Source organism: Garra rufa, chromosome 1 (genome assembly GCF_049309525.1).
Source record: "Garra rufa chromosome 1, GarRuf1.0, whole genome shotgun sequence".
Taxonomy (NCBI): Eukaryota; Metazoa; Chordata; class Actinopteri; order Cypriniformes; family Cyprinidae; genus Garra; species Garra rufa.
Window position 1 is genome coordinate 20,309,972 of NC_133361.1, and position 25,380 is coordinate 20,335,351.

The following is a 25,380-nucleotide window of genomic DNA, read 5'->3' on the forward strand; positions in this document are numbered from 1 at the left end:
AACGAACATTTTTAAAGCTATTTCTTAAAAGTAGTTTTGGAAGTTTGATATTTTAAAATGTATTTTATTTAACTAAGGAAAAAGGAAAAACTTTCTTTATAAGGATGGAAAAATAGACCCAATGTAATGCAAATAAAATGCTAGCTAATGTGCATTGAGAGCGAAATTGAAAACCCCAATGAAACTGTGAAATAACATAAATTTTCCTCTGAATTTCTGTCACCTCTATCAACGAAACCGGAGTTGCATTCCACCTCAATCCACCTCACTTCTTTAGAAAGCCCACGCCATCGTTCATTCTTTGTGTCACATAGGACCGGTTGACTCACAAAAGATCTTTTTGACCGTTTTTTTTTTTTGTTTGTTTGTTTTTTTGGCAAACATCTCACCCAAATTTGGGTTGGTGTGATGAAAGCTGAACAGGTGCGTTTTCAACAAAATTGACAAGTGGCTTCAAGAGAATATGGTTTGGGAGACCAACAACAAATTTGGTCTTCCAGTGCTTCCCTTATATTTGTGCCAAGTTTCATCAAATTTAACTATAGGTGACCCTTGACCACAAAACCAGTCCTAAGTAGCATTTGTAGCAATAGCCAACAATACGTCGTTGTCACACCCCCGGACTTTCTATTTGGTTTCTCCCAGTTTTCCCCGCAGTTCTGAATGTTTTTGGTTTCCCCCTCATCGTCGACACCTGTGTTTGTAATTAGTCTGTGTATTTAAGGTGTGTGTTTTCCCCTGTACTCTTGTTGGTCTTTAATGTTATTCCTGATGTTTCTACTCCGTGTTCCTGTGTCTGCCTGTTCCCATTGGATTTATTAAATGTACGTCTTTAAATACGTCGCTGTTCGTTTGTTCCTGCCTACAGCGTGACAGAAAGACCAACCAATACAGTTTTCTTTTTGCGTGTTCACCTCCGTTTTGTTTTCCGTTCGTTTTTCTCCAGTCTTTTGTTTCCGTAGTGTGTTTCCCCCATGGATCCCTTCTTCCGACCAGAATTCATCCTGCTACGGCTGAAGCAGGGGGAATTACCGCTCGAGGGCTACACATTAATGTTCCAGCTAGTAGCTAACAACACCAGCTACCCGGACGACGCGCTCTGTGCGTTCTATGACGCCAGCCTTAATGCGTCTTGCAGAGCGCCGTCGTCCGAGGACGGCCCTCGAGCGAACTTTGCCTCGTTTGTGGAGTGGACACTGGCGAGAAACCGATCCTCGTTTCCCGCCTGTTCCACGGAGAATCTCGCCAGTGCCACTCCGGACCCAGAGCCCAGCCAGCCACCCCGACCCGCGCATTATGAGCCCGTCACAGACGGAAAGCCCGAGCACGGAGCGACGATATTATGGAGTGCCAAAGAGGTCAAAACTGCTGATCAGGTGCGTGAGCCAAACATTACATCTGCGCTGGTGGAGTGCTTCGAAGAACAAGAAGGGGCGGCAGAGAGCCCCGCCCACTGCACTACCACTGAGGGTGAGCTTGGATCTAATTCTGGGGATTTAATAGACTTTTTTTCTGAGCCACTGACCTGCATAGACTTCCCTCCCACCCGCCCTCGTCTGTCTGAATCTGCCTGGTCCCCGCTGGTTCCGCCCAGCCGTCCTGAGTCCCCGCTGGTTCCGCCCAGCTGTCCCGAATCTCCGCTGGTTCCGCCCAGCCTACCTGAATTCCCGTTGTCGACTGTCTGTCCCCTCGCTCACCCTCAGCCCACCATCTGTGCGGTGGGTTCGCCGCAGGTCTGCCAGTCTCCATCGGTGTCATGGCTGGAGGATCCCTCACCATCGCCTTCAGCCTCAGAGTCCTGGACTCCACCTCGGCCCTTCGACCCTGCGGCTCCACCCCGGCTCTCTGCTCCCTCGTCTCCGCCGTCGCCCGTCGATCCACCAGCTCCACCGGGCTCCATCGGCCCTCCGGCTCCGCCCTGGTCAGTCGTCGCCCCATCTTCGCCTCAGGACTATACTCCTCCGGCTGTGCCTCGTCGCTCCGTCCCACCGGCTCATTGGACCTCCTCCCTCCCGCGGGCACAGCCTCGGCCCTCTGTCGCTCCGGCTCCGCCGCGGATCTCCGGATCTCCATCTCCGCCTTGGTCGCCAGAGCCTTGGGTTCCGCCTTGGCCCTCCGGATCCGCGGCGTCACCCAAGATCTTCGGCTTTCCGTCTCCGCCTCGGGCTCCACCACCACCTGCTCCGCCTCCGTCGGTCGGATCCATGGAGTCGTCAGCCTCTCCTCCACCATGGCTCCTCCCTCCATCGGCTCCACCGTGGATTTACATCTTGGCTGCGGCCTGGGTCCCACCTGGCTCCTCCTGCTCCAGCCCCCTCCTGTCACCTCCTTGGCTCCTCCCTCCGTCATCTCCTCCATGGACTGTTCCATCACCTGTTTGGACTTCATCTCTTGCCCTCCTCCCGGGAGTCCGTCCTCCGCCGAAACCCCCTCCTAAGACTGTTTGTTGTTTCCTGTTTGTCGGCGTGAGGACACGCCTTTCCGGGAGGGGGAGGTAATGTCACACCCCCGGACTTTCTATTTGGTTTCTCCCAGTTTTCCCCGCAGTTCTGAATGTTTTTGGTTTCCCCCTCATCGTCGACACCTGTGTTTGTAATTAGTCTGTGTATTTAAGGTGTGTGTTTTCCCCTGTACTCTTGTTGGTCTTTAATGTTATTCCTGATGTTTCTACTCCGTGTTCCTGTGTCTGCCTGTTCCCATTGGATTTATTAAATGTACGTCTTTAAATACGTCGCTGTTCGTTTGTTCCTGCCTACAGCGTGACAGTCGTATGGGTCAGAATTATCGATTTTTCTTTTATGTCAAAAATCATTAGGATACTAAGGTAAAGATCATGTTCCATGAAGATATGTGGTACATTTCTTACTGTACATATATTAAAACTTTTTTTATTCGTAATACACATTGCTAAGAACTTAATTTGTTGAACTTTAAAGGCTTTTTTTTTTTTTACTTTTTTGCACTCTCAGATTCCTGATTTTTAATAGTTGTATCTCAGCCAAAGATTGTCCTATCCTAACACATCATACATCAATGGAAAGCTTATTTATTTAGCATGTATAAATCCCAATTTTAAAAAGAAAATTACCTTTATGACTGGTTTTGTGGTCCAGGGTCACATATGATTCTACTTACCATACTACTACTATGAGTAGTAATATATTATACCATACTTACTGTAAAGTGAAGTGAAGTTAAGAAAAGAAAAATAGAAACAATAGATGCCAATGCAAGTTTGGTGCTTGGTCTCCAGAACTTACCAGTGTAAAATAAGAGATTTGCTTCAATGAAGTTGAAAGAAATTGAGCATATATTTATATAATACCTTACTTCTATGCTTTGTTTGTAGATAAGAAAGGAATTTTATTTATCCTCAAGCAGGTTCAGTGTTTTCCATAAGACCATCTCCTGCACTTTTCTCTTGTTGCTTTACACATTTTCTGTCAGTGATCTCCACATCTTCATCCAGTGACTAAGAAACAGACACATGTTGTAGATCGGCAGGTTGAGACACACACCAACTGTATTTTCTTGTCTGACTAGAAGAATGGGTATTAAGATTGATTAATGTACCTTTATCACAAAAAATGTAAATGTTCTCGTTTGCCTTGTTTGACATAATCCTGAAACTTTGGGTCTTTATATTCAATCCATTTTACATAAACAATAGCTGAGATGATGGTGGAGCCAACATAATTGATCAGCTGGGCGGACTGGGCCATATCAAATGGACCTCCTGCAGGAAATCTGAAAACACTTTTAAAAGATCAAAGACTTTTAGATATAAAAAAAATGACAATACCATTAAAAAGTTCACCATTAAAAATACACACAAATGCACCCACTTCACAATACTGTGACCCTGGGAAAAATATTATGTGACCCTGGACCACGAAACCAGTCTTAAGTGGCACCGGTATATTTGTAGCAACAGCCAAAAAATACATTGCATGGGTCAAAATTATTGATTTTTCTACCATAAATGTCAAAACTTAATTTTTTGATTAGTAATATGCATTGCTAAGAACTTAATTTGGACAACTTTAAAGGCAATTTTTAATATTTAATTTTTTTTTATTTATTTATTTATTTATTTTTTTTTTTTTTGTGCACCCTCAGAATCCAGATTTTTAAATAGTTGTATTTCGGCCAATTGAAAGCTTATCTATTCAGCATTCAGATGATGTATAAATCCCAATTTTAAAAAAAAAAGTGAACCTTATGACTGGTTTTGTGGTCTAGGGTCACATATGTGGCAAGTACTTTATAATTATTCTCACGATTATTCACACTTTTGTATGAGGAGACAGCTACCTGTGCACCAAACTCCCTATTTAATGTTGTTTTCTGCGATATAAATTCAAGATAGGAGTATCTAAATGTTTAGAAATGTTCGCATTAATTTTGCACCTGTCTGTTTAGTTGACATGGAAAGATGGCATTGTGTTTTTTTGTTTTCTTTCTTTTTTTTTCTTTTTTTTTTCTTTTTTGTTTGTTCAAAGTGCAAAGTGAATTGCCTTTTTACTACTAAAGTGGATAAATCACTTTTGACACCATATTTTAGTATATCTTGAGTTTTTTTTTATTATTAGATCACCTGTCGCATGGACATGTTATTACATGCATGTCGCTTTACATTGTACTGTCTAGAGGGCATGTTGTAACATTTCACTAAAAATATACCATAAGTTCATAAAACAAGACCACATATTTGTACCAGATGAAATAAGTAAAAGTACCAAAAAAAAAGGTAGTTCAGCAGGTAAATACTTTGTAAAATAATATTTGTAAAATCAGTAAAACATTACAAAAAGTAGCATGGCTCCCACAGTTAAACAAAGCACAACTCTTTTCACTTTTTCCAGTGCTGTTCAACACAAACACAGTCTCACACCAGAGATCAGGCTGATTTGTCTTGTTTTTGACAGCGGTCACTCTAAACGTCTCATATGGAGGAATAAGCACCTCCTTCTCCTCAGGATACTTTGAATATTTTGTCAGATCAGCACCTTCACAAGTATAGATTTCAAAACAAGATACATTTCCAAAACCCTGTATTACTTTACGATCAAGAGAGGAGGATGAGAACGAGCTCAAACGAACCTCTTTGTTCTGAACATCAAATTTAAGATTGGTACCACGATAAGTTACATAGCATCTATTTTGTGATTTCTTCAGAATCTGTATCGCTTCTGTTAACAGAAAGTGAAGTGAATACCATTTAAATGCTCCTTCTTTGTATTTGTGTTTGTCAGTGCGAGTGGCTTTGGTGAAATTACTGTATACATTCGAGTCTTTGTTAGTATACACATAAATGGCAATAGATTGATTCCTTGTCAAATAATCCTCTGGTTTCTTGGCATTCTCCTCACCCTCTTGCCAAGTCTTATTAAATTCATCTGAGGCAGATCTTTCCTTCTCTAGATAGTATTTCTCCACCTTGTGTGCCATTTCATTTGTACAGCCATTATATTGGTCATCAACAGAATTTGGTGCCATATCTAATGGAAATATATTTTCAACAGCAGCAGCAGCGGCTCTGTAATCCTGCAGTAACAGCAATCATAATAATCAATCATCAGTATTTATGTCTGTAATATTCATATTAGAACACAAGCTTACCTGTCCTAGAGCAGCTAAAATAAGAAGAGCAGCTTCCATGATCAGCAGCATCTTGATTCAGTCAAATCCTTATTATGATTCCAATCTAGTGAAGCGCAGATGCTGAAAGACAACCAGAAACAACAGGGTTTAACAAACACAAAACAGACAACTGCAATAGGAAAAACGCCAAACTTACCTGAGAATACTGCCCTTCTCCTCGTCAAGTTCTGTTTTCTTTTCGTTATTCTTCAAGAGCTCAGCAGCAACAATGAGAGGAGAAGTTCAGAAAAGTCAGTCGCTCACAGCCAGATGCTAATTCAAACTAAGTGAAGAGGAAAGCAGCTTTTGTATAATCACAAATGTCATCTTGAGGCATGGGGAACATTTAAAAAGTTTAGCTTATCTGACCTTGGATCAACTCCAAGAATCCTCTCAAGTTCAGAAAACACACCACTTAAAAAAAAAAAAAAACACACACACCTGGATATTTAGCTAGAATACAGTCCTCACTGAAATGGTGCAGGAATGTGATGTAAAGATTCAAAGGAGTGTAATCTTTCTGCAAGATTTCAAAACTAGATACAGTTCCAAAAATGTAAGTGATGCAATAGAACCAAAACAAACCTTTTTTTTTTTTTTAGAACATCAAATTCAAATTTATCAAATTCAGGTTCACTGCCACAAAAAGTTAAATAGCTTTTTTTTTCTCTCATTTCTGTTAAAGCATGATGTGAATTCTACACATTTTTGTATGTTTGTTGAAATCTCCATCAACATTTGTGTACACTTTAGTGGTCAAATTGCTAGCATATTTTTGGCATTATTCTTTTTGATTGTATTCTTTGGATATTCTTCATCATCACCAGGTGTTCTTTGCACAATTGTCATTTACTGGTTAAAGTTACTCAAAGACAGATATTCAATAATATCTAAATAAAAAGATGAAGAAATTCGCAACTAAAATGAGTGTGTCTGACTGTGTTATGACATAACAGACATACTTGCTTAAGTGTGATGCCTCTACCTCAAGTGGTTTCACATGGGACAGTTTTTATTAAACCTGATTTTAGGATTTAATTGTAAAGTAAATACTGGGCCAAAAAAAAAAAAAACACAATTACCTAAGACATTAGGGTAAAGATTGTCCAAATTGTGTTTATAATTAACCTGTTGAACCACTGTTATTAGCAGTAGTGATATTTCTCCATTGCAACTAATTTACTTGTTGATGCAGTAGTGTAATAGCAAAACAACAGCCCCAACTGGCATGACGTGCATGCTGCTTGTTCTGAGTAATTGACTAATACATTGAAAGGGGTGTGTTCAAAATAATAGCAGTGTGGAGTTTAATCAGATAATTCCTTGATTCTGTGAAAAACAACAGATGTCAATAATTGTCCTTCTTAAGGAGGAATGTGTCACACATTGCTATAAAACATATTTCCTTCTGAATTGCAAAGTAAAATGGGCAATTCCAAACATTGTTCAGAAGAACAACATGGCTTCAATAAAAAAGTTGATTGGAGAACGAAAAATGTGCAAAAGTGCAGCAAATTATAGGATGCTCAGCAGGGGCGGATTTAGCCATTTTGGGGCCCAAGGCAAACACAGACATGGGGCCCTCTACATATTTTGTTCCTCCTTGTAAAACTGTAAAATCGTATTCTCATAATATATTACCTGTGCAATAATATTTATTATCTATTCACAAGGAAGAGTTGCCATTTGTTCTATTTACCTTGGTTTCCAAGCAGAATCTCCCAAATAGATCTGTTTGCTGCTGCCTAAATTGGAAAAGTTGTTTATAGTCGTCTATCTTGTTTTACTAAAGCGAGAAGAAACACACGCCATAAATCATGTAAATGATCAATATGGACACATAAATGTAAAATGCTGTATTACAGTCTTCGTCATTACTATAATGGCCAAAAGTGAACACGGAAGTGCTGTTACCTGCACAGGGCTTGAAATTAACTTTTTTACTTGGTAACACTGGTGCCCCCACGTTCAAAAAGTTAGGAGCACCAAAAAAAAAAAAAAAAAAATTAGGAGCACCCAATTTGATTTTAGTAATGCACGATGCACCGATCTTGATTATTCATGGCCGATTCTGATTGTCGATGTTTTACAAGCAAATGGGCTAATTCTGAAAGCCTTTAATATATTTATGTTACGCCTTAAGCAAGGGACAAGAATGAATGTAAACATGAGTACATGAACAAGCTGGTTAATTTCTCTATTATAGGTAGAGGCAGAGCCATTTAAATTAGAGGCAGCCACTGTATTTTTAAACAATCTACAGTAGAAATGACAAAAAATAAACGACACAGTTTGTTCTTAGTGGTGTTGACAAATGCAGCCATAATCAAAGAAGGCTACTCTGTTAATATTCAAATTGCAAATAGAGACCGAATTTTTCAAGCATGATACAGAGCTATAGACAACATTATCATCTTATCTGCTCACATAATAACAGCCTAGATATTTTATGTAGCCTAATTTGCGCGCATTGGGAAGTCACTCTCTAAACTTGAGGTATTAAAATTGCTTTTGAAAGTGCGTTCGCGTTTTATTTTTGGTTTTAACAATCGCGCGAAACTCTCGACGGCGCTGAGCATGTTATAGCCTAATACAAGAGATTACTTTTACAAAGCCATTTGAAAGTAGGAGGACACAAACGGGATTTTGAAAAGTGCGTCCTCAATGGAAATTACGCCCCTGCATGAGTGGAACTCTGCCGCTGAGTTATCATTTGACTTGGATGTATGCTGCGTTGTACAGTATTGAGACGGAGGCGCCAGAAATGTATCTGACAGAATGTACGCTGTACCACGAAATATAGAATATTTCTTCAATCACTTCCGCAGTTCTGCAGCAGATGCGACGTGAAATAATGGAATAGTCCAACAGTGTGGTGTTCGAGGGAGGCGCCAGTTTCCATAACATATATTCTATAGTATTCTGATGAGTTTTCAGAGAATCTTTGACATTTGCCATAAAGTAAAAAAAAAAAAAAAAAAAAATCACCTCGACCAAATTTTTTTGAGGGGGCCCCCTTGCAGCTCGGGGCCCAAGGCAACCGCCTACCTTTGCCTAATGGCAAAGTCCGCCCCTGATGCTCAGTTAAAATGTTCTCAGATGCATTAAAATGGCAGCAAAAACCCAAAACAAGCAACTACTGTTAAAACGGTTTGAATAATTGTCACAAAGGCAAATCCAGCCAATCACCACCTCTAGAAAGATCAAAGATGATTGCAATACTTTTTAATCAACATTTATAAAATATCGCCAAAGTTTTGCTCAAATTTGTAATTGAAATGCGTTTAGTGACTCCAAATACACAAGTAAGTGAGCAAGATCTTGGATTCAGACAAAAAGGATTGAGGTAATGGAGTGGCCAGCTCAATCCCCTGACATCAACCCAATCGAAACGTTTTACATTAAAAGATTAAAAATGCAGTTTCTGAAGCAAAACAAAAAAATTCACAGGAACTATGAAACAGTTTGTTAATCCTTGGGCTATTAAAAAGTTAAAATAAATATCATACAATGACCAGCAGGTGGTGCTGTAACTACTTCAATTCCTTTGTGAGTCCCACTCTATCATATCAGGTTAGTCATAGACCTACAGTAAGACAGTATTGTACAGGTTGCGTAAACTCACCTTCAATAATCCAATTGATTAAAACGTTCTCAATCTGTAGATATGAAACGATACCAGCTCTTCCTGCCAAAATAAAGCCAACATGGTTTAAATGATTAATTCATTACATTAAATCAGCCTCTATTAAGGCACATTTAAGGCTACCAGAGCTATAAAAAAATAAAAAGAGAGAGAGATAATAGTATTATGTAAAAAAAAATAAAAATACAAGCCAATAATTCATTCCTACAAATTTCTATTTCTTTATTGTGGTTTCTAGGCCATTTATTACAAACTTCATTAGCTAAAACTGAAGTAAAATTTGAACTGTTGGTGGCACTAAAGGGTTTGAGAATCTGACTCCAAATTTAGTCTGATGATTTTTCAAAAACTGCCCTATAACTGTGCCAAATGTAATAACATTTTACTGTACAATTCTGTCTGATAATGTTAAAGGTATGAGAACAACAGAAAACTTACAGATACAGATTCCAGTGCAACTTTGGTGCTTGACCTCCAGTACTGCACTGTAAAAAAGCAAGATGTTTGCTTAAATGCAGCATTTGCTCACAATATAATCTAAAAATGAATCATAAATTTATGTAATAGGTGGAGACACACACCAGCTTTAAAATGCATCTGTATCTGTTTCTCTGGTGTGATGAAATGCCATTATAAAGTATGAATGTACCTGCATCACAACCCACCTTGTTTACCATAATCTTGAAACTTTGGGTCCTCATACTGAAATGCACCACAAATTTCCATAAACAATAGCTGTGATGTTGGACACGGTGCCATTTACCGGTTTGGTCAAATCAATTGGCTTAATCACTATAATGGACTAAGCCAATTCCTAATTAAGGCAAGAGGAGTCACGCTTAAAGGTTGTATCAGCGATTTCAAGCCTGAAACATAAAGTGTCACTTTCAGCTGACCTTTCTTCACGATACACTCGCTGCCTGCCCCATAAATTGTTTGTAAAAAAAAAAAAAAAACACGTCTCTCTGGTCAGCCTAGGGTCCGAGATATGCCAAAAAAACAATGGGTGCTACCAACGATTGCACAGCAAAACAAACAGTGTTCCAACCAATCACCGTCAGGGGGTTGGTGTTGTGGACTTTTGCTCTACCTCCCTCACATCCCTGCACCAGTACGAAAGTCCACAACACCAACCCCCTGACGGTGATTGGTTGGAACACTGTTTGTTTTGCTGTGGGATCGTTGGTAGCACCGATTGTTTTTTTCTCTAGTGTAAGCCGGGTCGGGCCTGCTCATGTAAACATCCTTAAATAAGTATGACGCTCTTAGAAAACTATTATTCACGTTACGGTGCCAATACACAGCAAGTGCCACTCCACATGAATCACCAGCACATGAGCTCACTGCAGGCCTGGCCCTGTAAGCAAAGCAGCACAGCACCACACAAATTACATAAGCATAGATACTTAAATTAGGCAAAAATAAGAAACAGTGGCTGGTCTACCAACTTCAAAAAACAGAAACAATTCTTAATAAATGCCAGCAACACAATACACAAAATAATGCAGTAAATCACTCCGGTAAAGTTGGTTTCATATTCACATATTCAAAGTTCTGCTTCTGCTCATAATAACTATCTTATGGTGTGTGTGTAAACAGGTTCATATGAGATGATTATTATTATTGACATGTATAACTATTATCTAAAACTCTGTTTGTGTCTCAAAATTACCAAACAATAATCTGTTCAACATCTAACGCAATTAACACAATAAATTAAACAAATGAAGACAAGTCCCAATTTGTTCTGACCCATGGCTCAAGGGAAACAACAAACAGAGGACACACATAAATCCAAAATACGGACTCAAAATATAACTTTATTTAGTCTATTTAGAAACTGATTATAGCTGGGCTCTGATGCAAAGTGTATTACTGACATTCAACAAGGAGCACTTAGGCCCTGTTTAACAGACAGGGCTTAGACTAAGCCAGGATTAGGCCACAAAACAAAGGCACGGATAGATTTTAAGATCAGTCAGTACAAGTTTATTTCAGTTGAAACAGTTCAGGCTTAAAGGAGAAGTTCACTTCTTAAAGGGGGAAGTTGTTTCTTAAAGGTTGTATCAGCGATTTCTAGCCTAAAACATAAAGTGTCAAATTCAGCTGACCTTTCATCACGATCCGCTCGCTGCCTGCCCCATAAACTGTCTGTGAAAAAACCGCGTCTCTCTGGTCAGCCTAGGGTCCGAGATATGCCAAAAAAACAATCGGCACTACCAACCTTTCCACACAAAAACAAACAGTGTTCCAACCAATCAGCGTCAGGGATTTGGTGTTGTGGATTTTCGCCCCGCCTCCCTCACATCCCTGCACCAGTAGGAAAGTCCACAACACCAAACCCCTGACGCTGATTGGTTGGAGCACTGTTTGGTTATCTGTGGTGTGTTGATAGCGCCGATTGTTTTTTTGGCATATCTCGGACCCTAGGCTGACCAGAGAGACGCGGTTTTTTCACAGACAATTTATGGGGCAGGCAGCGAGCGGATCGTGATGAAAGGTCAGCTGAAATTGACACTTTATGTTTTAGCCTAGAAATCGCTGATACAACCTTTAAAGGGGGAAAAATCATGAATTATCTCCATACAGTGGACTTCAATGGTGCCCCCAAGTTTAAACATCTAAAATGCAGTTTAAATGGAGCTTCAAATGGCTCTAAACAATCCCAGCCGAGGAAGAAAGGTCTTATCTAGTGAAACGATCGGTCATTTTCGAAACAAATTGACAATTTATATACTTTTTAACCTCAAATGCTCATCTTGTCTAAGTCTGTGTGTGAACTGTCTTTTTCTGGTTCAATATGGTCAATACAATTAGGGTTTGTTGACAAATCCCATCCCGTTTTCTTCCAACTTCAAAATTGTCCTACATTGCTGCAGAAGTACCAACCCAGTGTCTACATTTAAAGTGAACATGCAAAGTAGATCAAACGCCCTTTACAAAAAAAAAAAAAAAGCAGTTTTTTTTACATACCCTAATTGTATTGACCCAGATTACACAGACTATGCATTGCAGAGACGAGACAAGACAAGCATTTGTGGTTAAAAAGTATAAGTTGTCAATTTGTTTAGAAAATGACCAATCATTTTGCTAGATATGACCCTTTTTTCTCAGCTGGGGTTGTTTAGAGCCATTTGAAGCTGCATGTAAACTGCATTTTGGAAGTTCAAACTTGAAACTCCACATGGAGATAATTCCTTAAATGCTTTTTTTCAAGAAACATAATTTCTTATCGACTGAAGAAAGAAAGACACGAACATCTTGGATGACAAGGGGGTGAGTAAATGATCTGTAAAAATTTGCTTTGGAAGAGAACTTCTCCTTTAAGCCTTGTCTGTGAAACTGGGAGTTTGCGTTTTTTTTTTTTTTTTTTTTTTTTTTTTGCTGTTCTGCATATCTGCTTGGCCCATATTGTGAAGGCAGTCCGTCAAGCAATGCTCAGACAGAGAGAAGACAAGGGCCTTGTAGAGTTTGCAATGTCCTGATTTGCCAGACTGCAGAATTTAAGCACCATCTCTGAAGCCAGACAGATCTTCAAGATATTATGTACTGTCATCACAACTTCACAGTACACAAAAATTGTTGAAGTAAGTGTTCATGTTTTGAATATCTTCATCACAAAATCAAGATAAACCCTCTGTAGAATCAACTGAAAGAAAGCCAACCGTAGGACAAGTAAAAATTATCATGGGAAGTTTCCGCTTCACTACATACTTTCAGAGGGTGTTGGAAGAGGCTTAGACCTCAGAACATAACCCATACTTTTGTCTAGAATCATCAGCATGCTTTTTGATGTGTATATTGGAATTTTTCCAAAGTGGAGTGGCTTGTTATTGGGAGATCTCAAAAGACATGCCTCATGTGTAACTCGGGCAGACTGTGTGACAGAAACAAAGACAAGAGCCAAACAAGACACCAGCTGTCATGTGGAGAAATTGTTTGGAATTGTCTAATGATCTATCATGGGTTAAATGGGAAAATGTGAGCAGGAACATTTATTTGAAAAATGTACCAATCTTTGCAGGCCAGATACAAAGTGCACGTACTACAGCACAACCTTTCTTAAAGTTTGTTGTTAAAATACAGATTACAGATTACAAGCAGGGGCGTCGTAGTTGGGTGAAAAGGGGGACTAAATTACCAGGGCCCCAAGTGGGGGGGAGGGAAAACAGGGCCCCTGAGGAGTGAAATTTTATTTTCCTTTAAATATAATTTTAAGATCACAATAAATGTTGTTAACTAATGTAAATGCCTGGTGAGGAGTTACCAACAAGTTACCTTTTTTGTTTAATAAGTAGTGTAACTATTTCAATTACTTTAATAAAGTAATGCAACTGATCGCATTTGATTACTTTTTGAAAATAAAATTTTCCCTAAACATTTGGGTTAACCTTACAGTAATACTCAACACTGATAACTGTGAGATTAATCTGCAAAATCCTCCATCACTTGAATTAAGATTATAATAATTTAATTTTACACAAAATCAGACTTTAGCACCTCTGTCAATTTTAGAAAAGAAATCAGTTAAATATGCATGTGTGAAAAATATTTAGATGTAACCTGCTTTGTAATTGCTGACATTTTCATAGGTAACTGTCATTTAATTACAGTTACGTTTATTTTGCAATTAAATTATGTAATTCTGTTGCATGTAACTAGTTACTCCCTAACACTGCCAATGGGAAACCCTACGGCTGGGATTCTCAACTCTGGCCCTAGAGGTTCACTTCCTGCGAGTTCAGCTCCAACCCTAATCAAACACACCTGAACAAGCTAATAAAAGGTTACAGAAAGTTGAGTTTTATCAAGGTTGGAGCTAAATTTTGAAGGAAAATGGTCCTCGAGGGCCACACACAGAAATAAGCAGAAAAATGCAAAACCTGATATTTATCCAATCAAAAAATATCTAAACCTTGCCAAAAGTCAAGTCAAGTCAAGTCACCTTTATTTATATAGCGCCTTTTACAATACAGATTGTGTCAAAGCAACTGCACAGTATTTAAACAGCACAATAGTGTGTAAGTAACGCATTATTGTAACAATCAATTTTCAGTTAAAAGCAGTTCATCAATGAATTCAGTGATATCATCGTCAGTTCAGTTCAAATAGTGTACGATATCGCTGGAAAGTGATAAAGTAATCTTTTAGAATGTCTAAATATATTTCTAAATGCAAAGCCTATTAAAATGAAGAAATAGTAAAAAAAAAAAAAAAAAAAACAATAGGAATCCCTAAGCCCCTAAATATACTGTATGTATATAGGGAGATACAGGAGGTTATTTTTTATGCCACTAGATGGCGCAATTTTCACTTAAAAAAGATTGTAAATACTCTATTTTAATGTGAAATGTTGTATTTATTCAAAAATAATAAATACATAATTAAATAAAAAAAAAATAATAATTCTAGTGGGAAAAATTGTTCATTAAAACTGTATAATTATTGCATAAATGTATAAAAACTGCTCAAAATTCTAAATAATAATCACAAAATATTATTGAACAAAAATGTAATTAATTGATTTTCCTGAAGAAAATCTCCTGAAGTTACTTTTTAAGGCTTCGGTCACTTTTGACCGCGAGGGAGCCAAGTGTGACCCTAAATGAGGATTTTTTTTTGGTGGTGGAGGGGGTGCCCTTTTTTCAGTTTCAGTACATGCCCCTCAAAAGGTCTGTGCACGGCCCTGTCTATCTCTTTATGCATTCTTGTAGTGATGTGACGTGAACGGAGGCATCGGAGGTTGTTTTGAGAAGTAGGCGTGCCAGATGAAGCCTCGATTCGAGGTTTGTGTTGGCAACGTAGAAATCAGTGACCAATGACAATTAAAGAGGCCTCACTTTCTGTCCAATCATGTGCACGATGCGCTTTGCGGGAATTGGAACCCCCAGATCTTACTTTACCAGTAAGTTTTCATTCTTATTTCAACTATATTTTTAAATACCCAGTCATAGAAGTAATATAAATAATACATATTATTTCAAGAAAATATTTGCCATATACAGTTCATATGTGTGCATTTTTCTTCTATTACATTATATTAATATTCGTACTGGCATTAAATGCCACTGATACCAATTACACTTTAATTTTTAAATTAATTTACCAGAGAGAGAAATTCAAAAACACTCGCAGTTAGGCTTTTAATTGTGCACATAACATCGATCTATGAAATGTTTGGTAGCAGCTTTGAACGAAGGAGCTTCATTAACAGGCTTTTGGCTGCTTTATTTTTACTAACCACCAGATGGCGACACTCTCGAAACTTTGAATCTTGGAAAAATGGAAAATAAAGAAAAATATATCAACAACATTGATGATCCATACCTGTGAAAACATATAACAGACACCATTAGGCCTATCAACAGCTGCGTTAGTTGTGCACTTGTCACTTGACTTTTCAACATTAGTTTTTCTCTTAAGTTAAGTTAAGTTACTTTGAGACTTTGCCAGAACACTAACCAAAGTTCTGAGAACATTCCCTGTTAGCCGGAATACCGATTCTGAACTAAACCAAAAAGAAATATAAATGTAACCCTGGACCACAAAACCAGTCTTAAGGGTTAATTTTTTAAAAAATTGAAATTGTTAGGATAGGACAATATTTGGTCGACAATTTAAAAATCTGGAATCTGAATCTAAATATTGAACAAAAAAATCTAAATATTGAACAAATTGCCTTTGTCCAAATGAAGTTGTTAGCAATGTATATTACTAATCAAAAAATACGTTTTGATATATTTATGGTTGGTCCAGGGTCAAAAATGAAATTATTGTGGTTCAAAAGTGATGCATCTGCATCTCTTGCTTGAAGTTTAGAAATATATTGGTTTTAAAATAAACAGTTGTTCAAGTGCTGATCTGACAAAATATTCTAATACAAACTTCTATCATGAAACACTAGATGGCGCTGGCTGATCGTTAACTCAATTTCAATTACATCATTATCCACAGGGCGCTGCTGATTGGTCTGTTGCATCATTGTTACATCATTAGGTTTTATTGTTCATTCCTTTATTAAGTGTCAGGAATTAATAAAACTCCCCACAACAATACCACAAGATTCACTCTTCTGCACAATTAAAACCACAACAAACTCCAACAAGATAGAAAAATGTATATGTTTGTAAATATATTGACTGAAAAACATGTTTTTTAAACTGGTCAAGTAATCTAATTTCAATTACTATTGTAAAGATGAAGTTGTATATATATATATATATATATATATATATATATATGTAGTACTCTCTTAAATTGCAAATGAAAGAGACAGAGACAAGAGTTAGTGGTTGCCCAAGCGGTCCTCTTTGTTGTCTATAATACACATTGTACTGATACTTTGTTACACGGTAATAATACATAAAAATACTTAAATCACAGTAAATAAATAAATAAATAACCTCCTTATACACATCTGGACATACTCATAACAAATTGGTAAGTATTTCAGGTAAGTATAGTACATTAACAACTCAGTTAAATGATACATGTTTGAAATTTCCTCTTACACAAGTATCTTTGAATTACACAATTACAAAAATAATCAACTGTAACAAATTATTTAAACATTAAAGCATGTGAATTAAAGTTTAGTATCAATTTTAATAAATTTAACTAACCTTAAATTGCAAATGAAAGAGACAGAGACAAGAGTTAGTGGTTGCCCAAGCGGTCCTCTTTGTTGTCTAAAGATGCGCCGCAGTTGTCACGGTAACGGTAACTCTCTCAACTGTCACCAGTATTTATAAAATGCAGCTGGACTCTACAGTGCAAACTTATACTAAACATACAATAAAGTAACTTGAATTGAACACATATGTACATGTAAAAAGAAACAGACATAGCATGGATACAAAATAAATATATACAAACAATAGAATATTTTTATGGCCCAAACTATGCAGGGTTCACACTCTCTCCAACCAAATAAGATGTCGTCCCGACATCAGTATTCTCAAAGTCATAAACTTCGATATATTTCACTTCACACTCATGTAAAAGTACCAGGTCACATGTGATGTTTTCAATACATTTTCCCTTTTTTTTTTTTTTACATTCATACATTTAATAATCACATATCATGTTCCTGTTTCACAGACAGTCCTTGTAGGCTGATAATCAACTTTCTGAATTCAAGTTCAATGAGCTAGTGCCCTAAACAGTCCCAGAATCAAGGCACTAAGGAATGTTCATTAAGAATGAAGTCCATACAGGAAACAATCAAGTTCAAGTGCAGAAAGTTCTCAGATTCAGGCCATTCTCAGGTTCTCCAAGGAACGTTTCAAAATGTTCAGTCCATTTAATTTATCTGGGCCTTTTAACAGTCCATATTTTCAATGTGCAGAGTCCATTTTATCTGTCTAGGCCTTTAAACAGTCCATATTTTCTTTTCGGCCCAACAACAGTTCATTAAGTGTCACAGTCCCTTAGCTGGCAACAGTTATTTGCAATCAGTCAAGGCAGTTAGTGTCAATATGATGGCAGTTTGTCAGTAGAGTTCTGCGGTGCCATCTGAGACCTGGTCAAGTGAAAGTTCATTGAGATTCTTTAAATGGCTGGATAATAGATAAGTGAGGGCTGAGAATAATGGATCGGCATTGGCACCCAAGAATTCATATTTGGTGTCCATGTGTGTATGGGGTGTGGGTTAAAGTCATTTCTTGCATTCTGTACACTGTGGCATGTAGGATTTCCAAATTTTTCATATGTGAACCTCTTTGGTGGTCCTCGTTGTCGGACTCTAGATGGTTCCGTTACAGGATTCCTCCATGCAGGTAAGTGATGTTCTTCAACAGGTAAGTGTTGTCTAGGTGAGTGCCGTTCTTTTAAACTTTGTTCTTCAACAGGTAAGTTTTGTTCAGGTAAGCAGTGTTCCTCAGCAGGTAAGTGTTGTTCCTCAACAGGTAAGTGTCTTTCTTCAACAGGTAAATCAACATGTTCTATTTCATCTTGTTTCCGTTCAGCTTGGTGTGGCAACACTGACAACTCAACCGTTCGTTCTAACTTTGCTGATGATTTCTCACCAGGAGGTAACAGGCGTTGTGTGGTTTTATTTTGCACCTGACTGTTTGGCTGTGTTCTAAACTGATAGGGTTCAACTTGCACATAGTACTCATCATCACTTTCACTGTCATTCTCTGGCTCATATTCCTCGCTTCTCCCTGCAGGTAAAGCTGTGCTTTTCTGTTGATGTTTTTGCTTTGGTGTGGCATTTTGAGTTGATGTGGTAACCTGAGGTAAGTGATCACAGGGGAGAAGGTGATTACGATGCAACACTCTTGATCGGCCTTTGCCCTGCTCTGGTTTCACTTCATAGATTGGAGTATCTTCAGCAGCCTGGCGGATGACAATGTGGACTTCATCCTCCCAGAAATTTCTTAGTTTTCCTGGGCCCCCTTTTTGAGCTAGGTTTCTCACCAGAACTCTGCTGCCAGGGTATAGATTAGTGCATCTAACTTTTTGGTCATAATTTCTTTTGTTTCTCTCAATACACTTCTTTGCATGCTCACTGGCGATCTCATAAGCCTCTTGCATACCCTTTGTCCACCTCTCCACATATTCACTGTGGTCGATGGATCCCTTGTCTGGATTGAGATCAAACAATGCATCAACTGGAAGCCTTGGAGAGCGGCCGTACATGAGGTAGAAAGGTGAGAATCCAGTCACTTCGCTTTTAGTGCAATTGTAGGCAAACACTAGCTTATTCAATGCCTCTTTCCAATTCAATTTCTGTTTTTCTGTGAGAGTTTTGAGCATTTGCAGAATGGTCCGATTGAATCTCTCTACTTGTCCATTTCCCTGTGGGTGGTATGGGGTCGTCCTAGAGGCAGTAATATCACTGTATTTTTGGAGCTGGTCGAAGAGTTGATTTTCGAATTCCCTGCCTTGGTCATGGTGAATTCGTGAGGGGAACCCAAACCTTAGGGCAAAATCATTGAACAACCGGTCTGCTACAGTTTTTCCAGATTTTGAAGTTGTAGCATATGCCTGCACAAATCGAGTGAAATGGTCAACAATCACAAGGATATACTCATAACCTCCTTTGCACTTGTCCAAATGAAGGAAGTCGATGGATACTAACTCAAATGGATGTGTTGTCTTAATGCTTTTGAGAGGTGCCCGTGTCTCTCTGCATGGTTTTTTCTGTTTTATGCATGAACAGGTTCTCAGGACATAGTGCTCAATATCCTTTTGCATGAAGGGCCAGAAAAATCGATCTCTAATGAGGCTGGTTGTGCGGTCAAGGCCTTGATGACCCATTTCATCATGCAATTCCCTCAAGACAATACTCTTAAACTGGGCAGGCAACACTAGCTGCAGTCGTTGTGATGTTTTGCGGTGCAGTATGCCATATTCATCCAACACCAGTTTGTCCCACTCACGCATTAGACCTCTAACTGTAGGATTGGCTGACCGACACTGTTTTGAAGACGGTCTTGTTTCTGACTGCAAGTAGTCTATGATTTCTTTGACATTCTTGTCATCTCTTTGTGCTTGCTGAATCTCCTCTTTTGATAATGATTTGCAGGGTTTGTCGCCAATCTCCATGCATGCTGGTGCACACTGACTGATTAAAGTAAGGGGTGGATCTGGGTCGTGCTGGACCTCCACAGCTTGTATTGTGGCTCCCACACACTCTGATGAAAGCTCCTCTGTAAATTCTCTCATTGCTGTCTCTATATCAACTGGCATTCTGGACAGTGAATCAGCATCCACATTCTCTTTACCTGGGCGATAACGAATGGTGAAATGGAAGTCTGCAAGTTCAGCGACCCATCTGCATCCAGTGGCATTTAACTTTGCAGAGGACAACACATAAGTGAGGGGATTGTTATCACTGTACACGGTGAAGGTAGGTGCATAATATAGGTAGTCTCTAAACTTTTCTGTTATAGCCCATTTGAGGGCTAGGAACTCCAGCTTTCCACTGTGCAGGTGGTAGTTTCTCTCTGCATTGGTCAATGTTCTTGAACCATATGCTATCACTCTCAGCTTCCCGTTCTGGTTCTGATACAGGACAGCACCCAGGCCTTGGTTGGACGCATCTGTGTGAAGTACAAATGGTTTGGAAAAGTCTGGGAACCCCAATATTGGAGGTTGAACGAGACAGTCAATCAGCTTTGACAGTGTTTCTTGGTGATACTCTGTCCATTCAATCAGCTTACTGGATGGCACCATGTGACTTTTTCTGTTGGTTACTACTCTGCAGTTTCCTTTCTTTGTGCTCTCAGTTTTCTCATTGCCCTTCAGAAGGTCGTAAAGGGGCTTAGCAATACTTGAGAAGTCTTTGATGTACTGGCGATAATAACTTAGTAGACCGAGAATTTTCCGTAGATCTCCCACAGTGTTTGGTCTCTTCTCTTTAAGTGCTGTTACAGCGACAGTGTCTTCAGGGTCCATTTTACTGCCTTCTGCAGAAACAATGCGGCCTAAGTAGCGAACCTCATTCTTGAACATCTCACACTTTCGTGGCTTCAGCTTTACTCCATGGGCTTGTAGACGTTGCAACACTTTTTTTATTGCTTCAAGATGTCCATCAAATGTTTTCGTGAAAACCAGGATGTCATCTAAGTAGGGCACACAAATTTCATCTCTTAGTCCTTCTAAGCACTCCTCCATGAAATGCTGAAATGATGCAGGCGCGTTCATGAGGCCGAAGGGGATACGAACCCACTCATATAAGCCCCATGGTGTACTGAATGCGGTCAAGTGTCTGCTGTCTGGGGACATAAAACCCTGATGGTAAGCTTTGCCCTGATCTAATACTGAAAACCAGGCATTACCACCTAAACTGTCCAGAATGTCTTGTACTCTCGGGATAGGCTGGCGATCAGGTAGTGTCTTCCTATTGAGGTCTCTATAGTCAATGCACAACCTAAGGCTGCCATCTTTCTTACGAACCCACACGATTGGTGAAGAGTAAGGTGAATGGGTTTTCTCAATCCAGCCCTGGGCAATCAAGTCATGCAGGTAGTCCTTCATTTCCTGATACAGTGGCTTGGGGACTGAAGTGTACATACGGACAACAGGAGTATCGTCAGTCAGAGAAATACTTAGCTGGAGACCTTTGATGCACCCAATATCGTCATCTGACCTCGAAAATGAATGGCACTCTTCTCGTAGTAACTGTTTTATTTTGCTTCGCTGGTGCATAGGTAAGTGGCTTACATCAACAGGTGGGTCCCACAATTCTTCACTGTTACTTTCTTTAGAATCTGTGGTATTCTGAATCTCACTGATCATGGCTGTTGTTGCACAATGTGATGCTGCAGCTGGTAGTACAGATTTTATTGATTGTATTGTCCCAAGCTCAGTTTTTCCTACAAGCCTTATCTCATGGTCTGTGACATTCTGTACACTGATCTTGACCACTGGACGACTTCCTTTCTTGAGAGTTAGTAGGGTTTCCAGAGGTTCCAGACCATCTGGACAGTGTGGATTTAAGTGTGGTTCAAACAAGAAAACAGTGTCGTGCTTCATGTATGGCACTTTAACTTGACATTGTACCTGCATTATTGAACGTTTTGGTATATTCACTGTGTCTTTCATTGTCTTCACCAAATATTCACTAGGATTCTCAGTAGTCACAAGATTAATGAAGGTCTGTATTTTATTTTTCTTCATGCCAGGGAAGGCATACTTGACAATCTTGTGCAGACGTCCTTTACTCACTTCACTGTTTTCACTTGCTTCACTCTGTCTCATCACTTGTTCGATCACATTGTAGCCGATTATTGGTTTGGATAACCTTTGGTCTTTTAAGACAAGGACAGGAATAACTAACTCTTTTACGCCATCAACAGGGGAAGCCAATTTGAAAGTAATCTCTACCCATCCAACATAAGGCATACTGGTCCCATTAGCCGCAACAAGCTGTAGGCCACCTGTAGCTTCTGTTGCCTCAGAGATGTCCTTCAGTTTCACTTCAGGTATGTACTTGTTTCTCCATCGTTCATCTACAATACATACTTGGGATCCTGTGTCCCATAATGCCTCAGTTTTGTGTCCTTGTAAGTAGCAGGTTACCAGACATTGTTTGCCAATGAGAGAAGTGACGGGTGAGTATTTATTAACTTGACATGAAGCAGATAGAATGTTATCAAGTGGAGACAGTTCAAACTCTTTTTCTTCATTTTCAAAGTGTTGTTTTGGACGTTGGTGGGACGTTTTTGCAGTTCGGGTCACTCCCTGTCCCGTGGAGGCAACCCATTTCCGTTTAAAGGTGTTCTACTTTGAAATCTTGCACCTCTGGTTCTGCAGCCTGCTGAAAAGTGCTCACTGCTACCACAACAAAAACAATGGGTGCATAATTCCTCTGGTCCCCTTTGCTGGCAATGGAAGCACTGTCTTGTCCTTGGGGGACGTGGCTGCCGAAACTGCTGAGGGTACTGTCGTGGTGGTGTATATTGTTGAGGGGCTGTATTCAACTGTGGTGGACGAAGCTGTGAGGGAACAGCATATCGTGATGGCTGAGGTGCATGCTGTGTTGATGCTGTATGTTGCAGGGGCTGCTGTATTGGCATTAAACATGGTTGCAAACTGTAAGGCTGTGATACCATATACTGTTGTTGCAAAACTGCATTCTGTTGTGATTTAGGATGGTGGGGCTGCAGTGGATAGTGATGTTGTTCAAAGGTGTTATGACTTACTCCCCATGTTTGGTTTGGCAGCTCTTTATTCCACTCTGCTACTGGCTGATAACTTTGCGAGAAATCTTGCAGTGGCTGATGAGTTGCTATTGTCGCCGGAGACTTGTTACTGACTGCAAAACACTGAGAAGCAGGTGAGGGCTGTTGAATTGTCTCTTTAATTTGCATTATTTCATTGCTTAAGCTTTGCAGTTGCGACATCAGGTCAACTTTTGTCTGTTTTATTTGGTGTTTTGGTTCATTTAACTGCGTGACATGCACAGCAGCACTGCGTTCGGACTTCCGTTTGTTTTGTCTCTCTGTCTCATGGGAGCAAGCAACATTTAATCTCTCCAACAGCACTTCATCTGAAATTGTGGGGTCAGACAGGAATGGCTGGAGGTCACTCTGAATACGATCATTCTGTAGGCCAGTTAGCACAGTATGAAGGAACATGTTTTGGACTAAAGCTGGATCATATTTTAGGCCAGACTCATCTTCTTGTGAAGCGAACAGAATTTTCTGTCTCAGATCAAGAACACGAATGAGAAAACTTTGTGGTGTTTCTTTAGCACGCTGGGCCTCTGCTGTGAGCTGTTTGTATAGTTCTGTTGCATTTTTCTCTTGATAGTGAGAACGGAGGATTCTTCGTAATGTTGGAAGAGTGAGGTCTGCTTTGCCTTCAAGATAACTACGCAACTGAAGCCCTGGAGTGATTGCTCTGATGACTGAATCAATGATATCTTGTTCTAGATAGCCTTTATTTAACCCACTCTCTATTTGGCGTGCAAGACTTGAAAATGACAATCTGTCCTTCTGGCCTGGCTCACCAATGAGGCCTGAAATTTTGAAGTCTTTGTGCCACACGGCTGGTGCGATTTGTCTCTGTAATAGGGGAGGAGCAATAACCAGTGTATGATCAATTGCTACTTGTTGCGTTGTTGTACTCTGTGAGATGGTAGGACTTAAGTACATAGCAGACTCATTCATATTTTCAAGTTGTCGAAATGGTCTTTGATCTGTTCTTACTTCTCTTTCCGGTGGTCTTAACTCTGTTCTTAGCTCAGTTCCATTAATATTGGTCATCATCAGATTGCTTAATTTATCATTAATGCTGAGGAGCTCAGCCATGCCTCCATCCTCTAGCTCTTCTAGTTCTTTTCTTAGTAGATGATTACTGAGAAGATTTACTAAAGTCAGGCGAGTTGTGTTTCCAATGTTCTCTGCAGAAATGTTTAAGATCTGGCAGAGTTCTATGAGCTTTCCTCGAGTTAATGTACACAGTCTTTCACCTATTTCTTCCTGAAGGCTCTGAAGTGTATCCATCTTTATCTGCAGTGGCTTGACAGTATGATGAAAGTGGACGTTTACTCACTGACTTGACTTTGCAGCCTCTTGTAGTCACTGTACCTCAAGTGCGTGCACTGCTCAATCAGTTTCGTAAAACCACTTCACTCAGCTGCTTGTCTTGTAGGTAAGTATGAATGTTACAGGATGGGGCTCTGCTGGTCAAGAAGATGAACCACCCTATACACATCCCAGCGGTGCCTCCAAAATTTGTAGTACTCTCTTAAATTGCAAATGAAAGAGACAGAGACAAGAGTTAGTGGTTGCCCAAGCGGTCCTCTTTGTTGTCTATAATACACATTGTACTGATACTTTGTTACACGGTAATAATACATAAAAATACTTAAATCACAGTAAATAAATAAATAAATAACCTCCTTATACACATCTGGACATACTCATAACCCAAGCTGTTTTAAAAGCATCTAAGTTATTGAGTTCCTTTTTCAGCAATGTAGACTTCACCAGGCTCGCCATTTTATTTCTACAGCCGTTATATTGGTCATCAACTGAATTCGGTGCCATATCCAGTGGAAATATCTCTCCCTCATCAACAACTCTGTGATCCTGCAGCAACAGGAATCACAATGATCAATCATCAGTATTCATATCTGTAATATTCATACTAGAACACAAGTTTACCTGTCCTAGAGCAGCTGAAATGAAAAGAAGAGCTATAATGATCAGTGGCATCTTGATTCAGTCAAATCCCTCCAATTGTCGAGTGAAAAGCAGATGCTGCAAGACAAGCAGAAACATAACAGGGTTTCACAAATACTGTATATACCTCAGTAGAAACTTGTGCGTAGATTTGCACAATGACCTTGTCCTTGTAGTTTAACCCCTACCCTACCTGAATCTGTTTTAATTTTACAGGAGCTCAGGAGCAATGATGAGAACATCAAAAAAGCCAGACACCAATGATTCTTCAAACAGATGACAAGGCTTTTTATAGCGCTAATAATGTGTGTGTGTCTGTGCCTGTGTGTTTTCTGAAGTATAACGCCTGATGTGTGATCTTGTTGCATTCAGCTCAGCTAAACTGTTGAGCTGATCTAGTGCAACACTTGTGAAGGTCTGTGTGTGGTTTCACACTGGACAAGCAAAGGCTAA

General features: G+C 39.4%; 2 protein-coding genes across 2 annotated transcripts in view; both read right to left on the minus strand.

The window, feature by feature from the left end:
- LOC141332094 (cytochrome P450 2K1-like) overlaps positions 1-25,380 on the minus strand; it is a 393,810-nt gene that overhangs the window by 233,265 nt on the left and 135,165 nt on the right. The window lies entirely within an intron of this gene.
- On the minus strand, positions 4,756-5,673 carry LOC141332019 (NAD(P)(+)--arginine ADP-ribosyltransferase 2-like). The gene is made up of 2 exons (XM_073837100.1): positions 5,623-5,673; positions 4,756-5,547 (listed from the first exon to the last, which is right to left on the minus strand). Exons 1-2 carry the CDS (start codon positions 5,671-5,673, stop codon positions 4,756-4,758), a joined length of 843 nt encoding a protein of 280 aa, XP_073693201.1.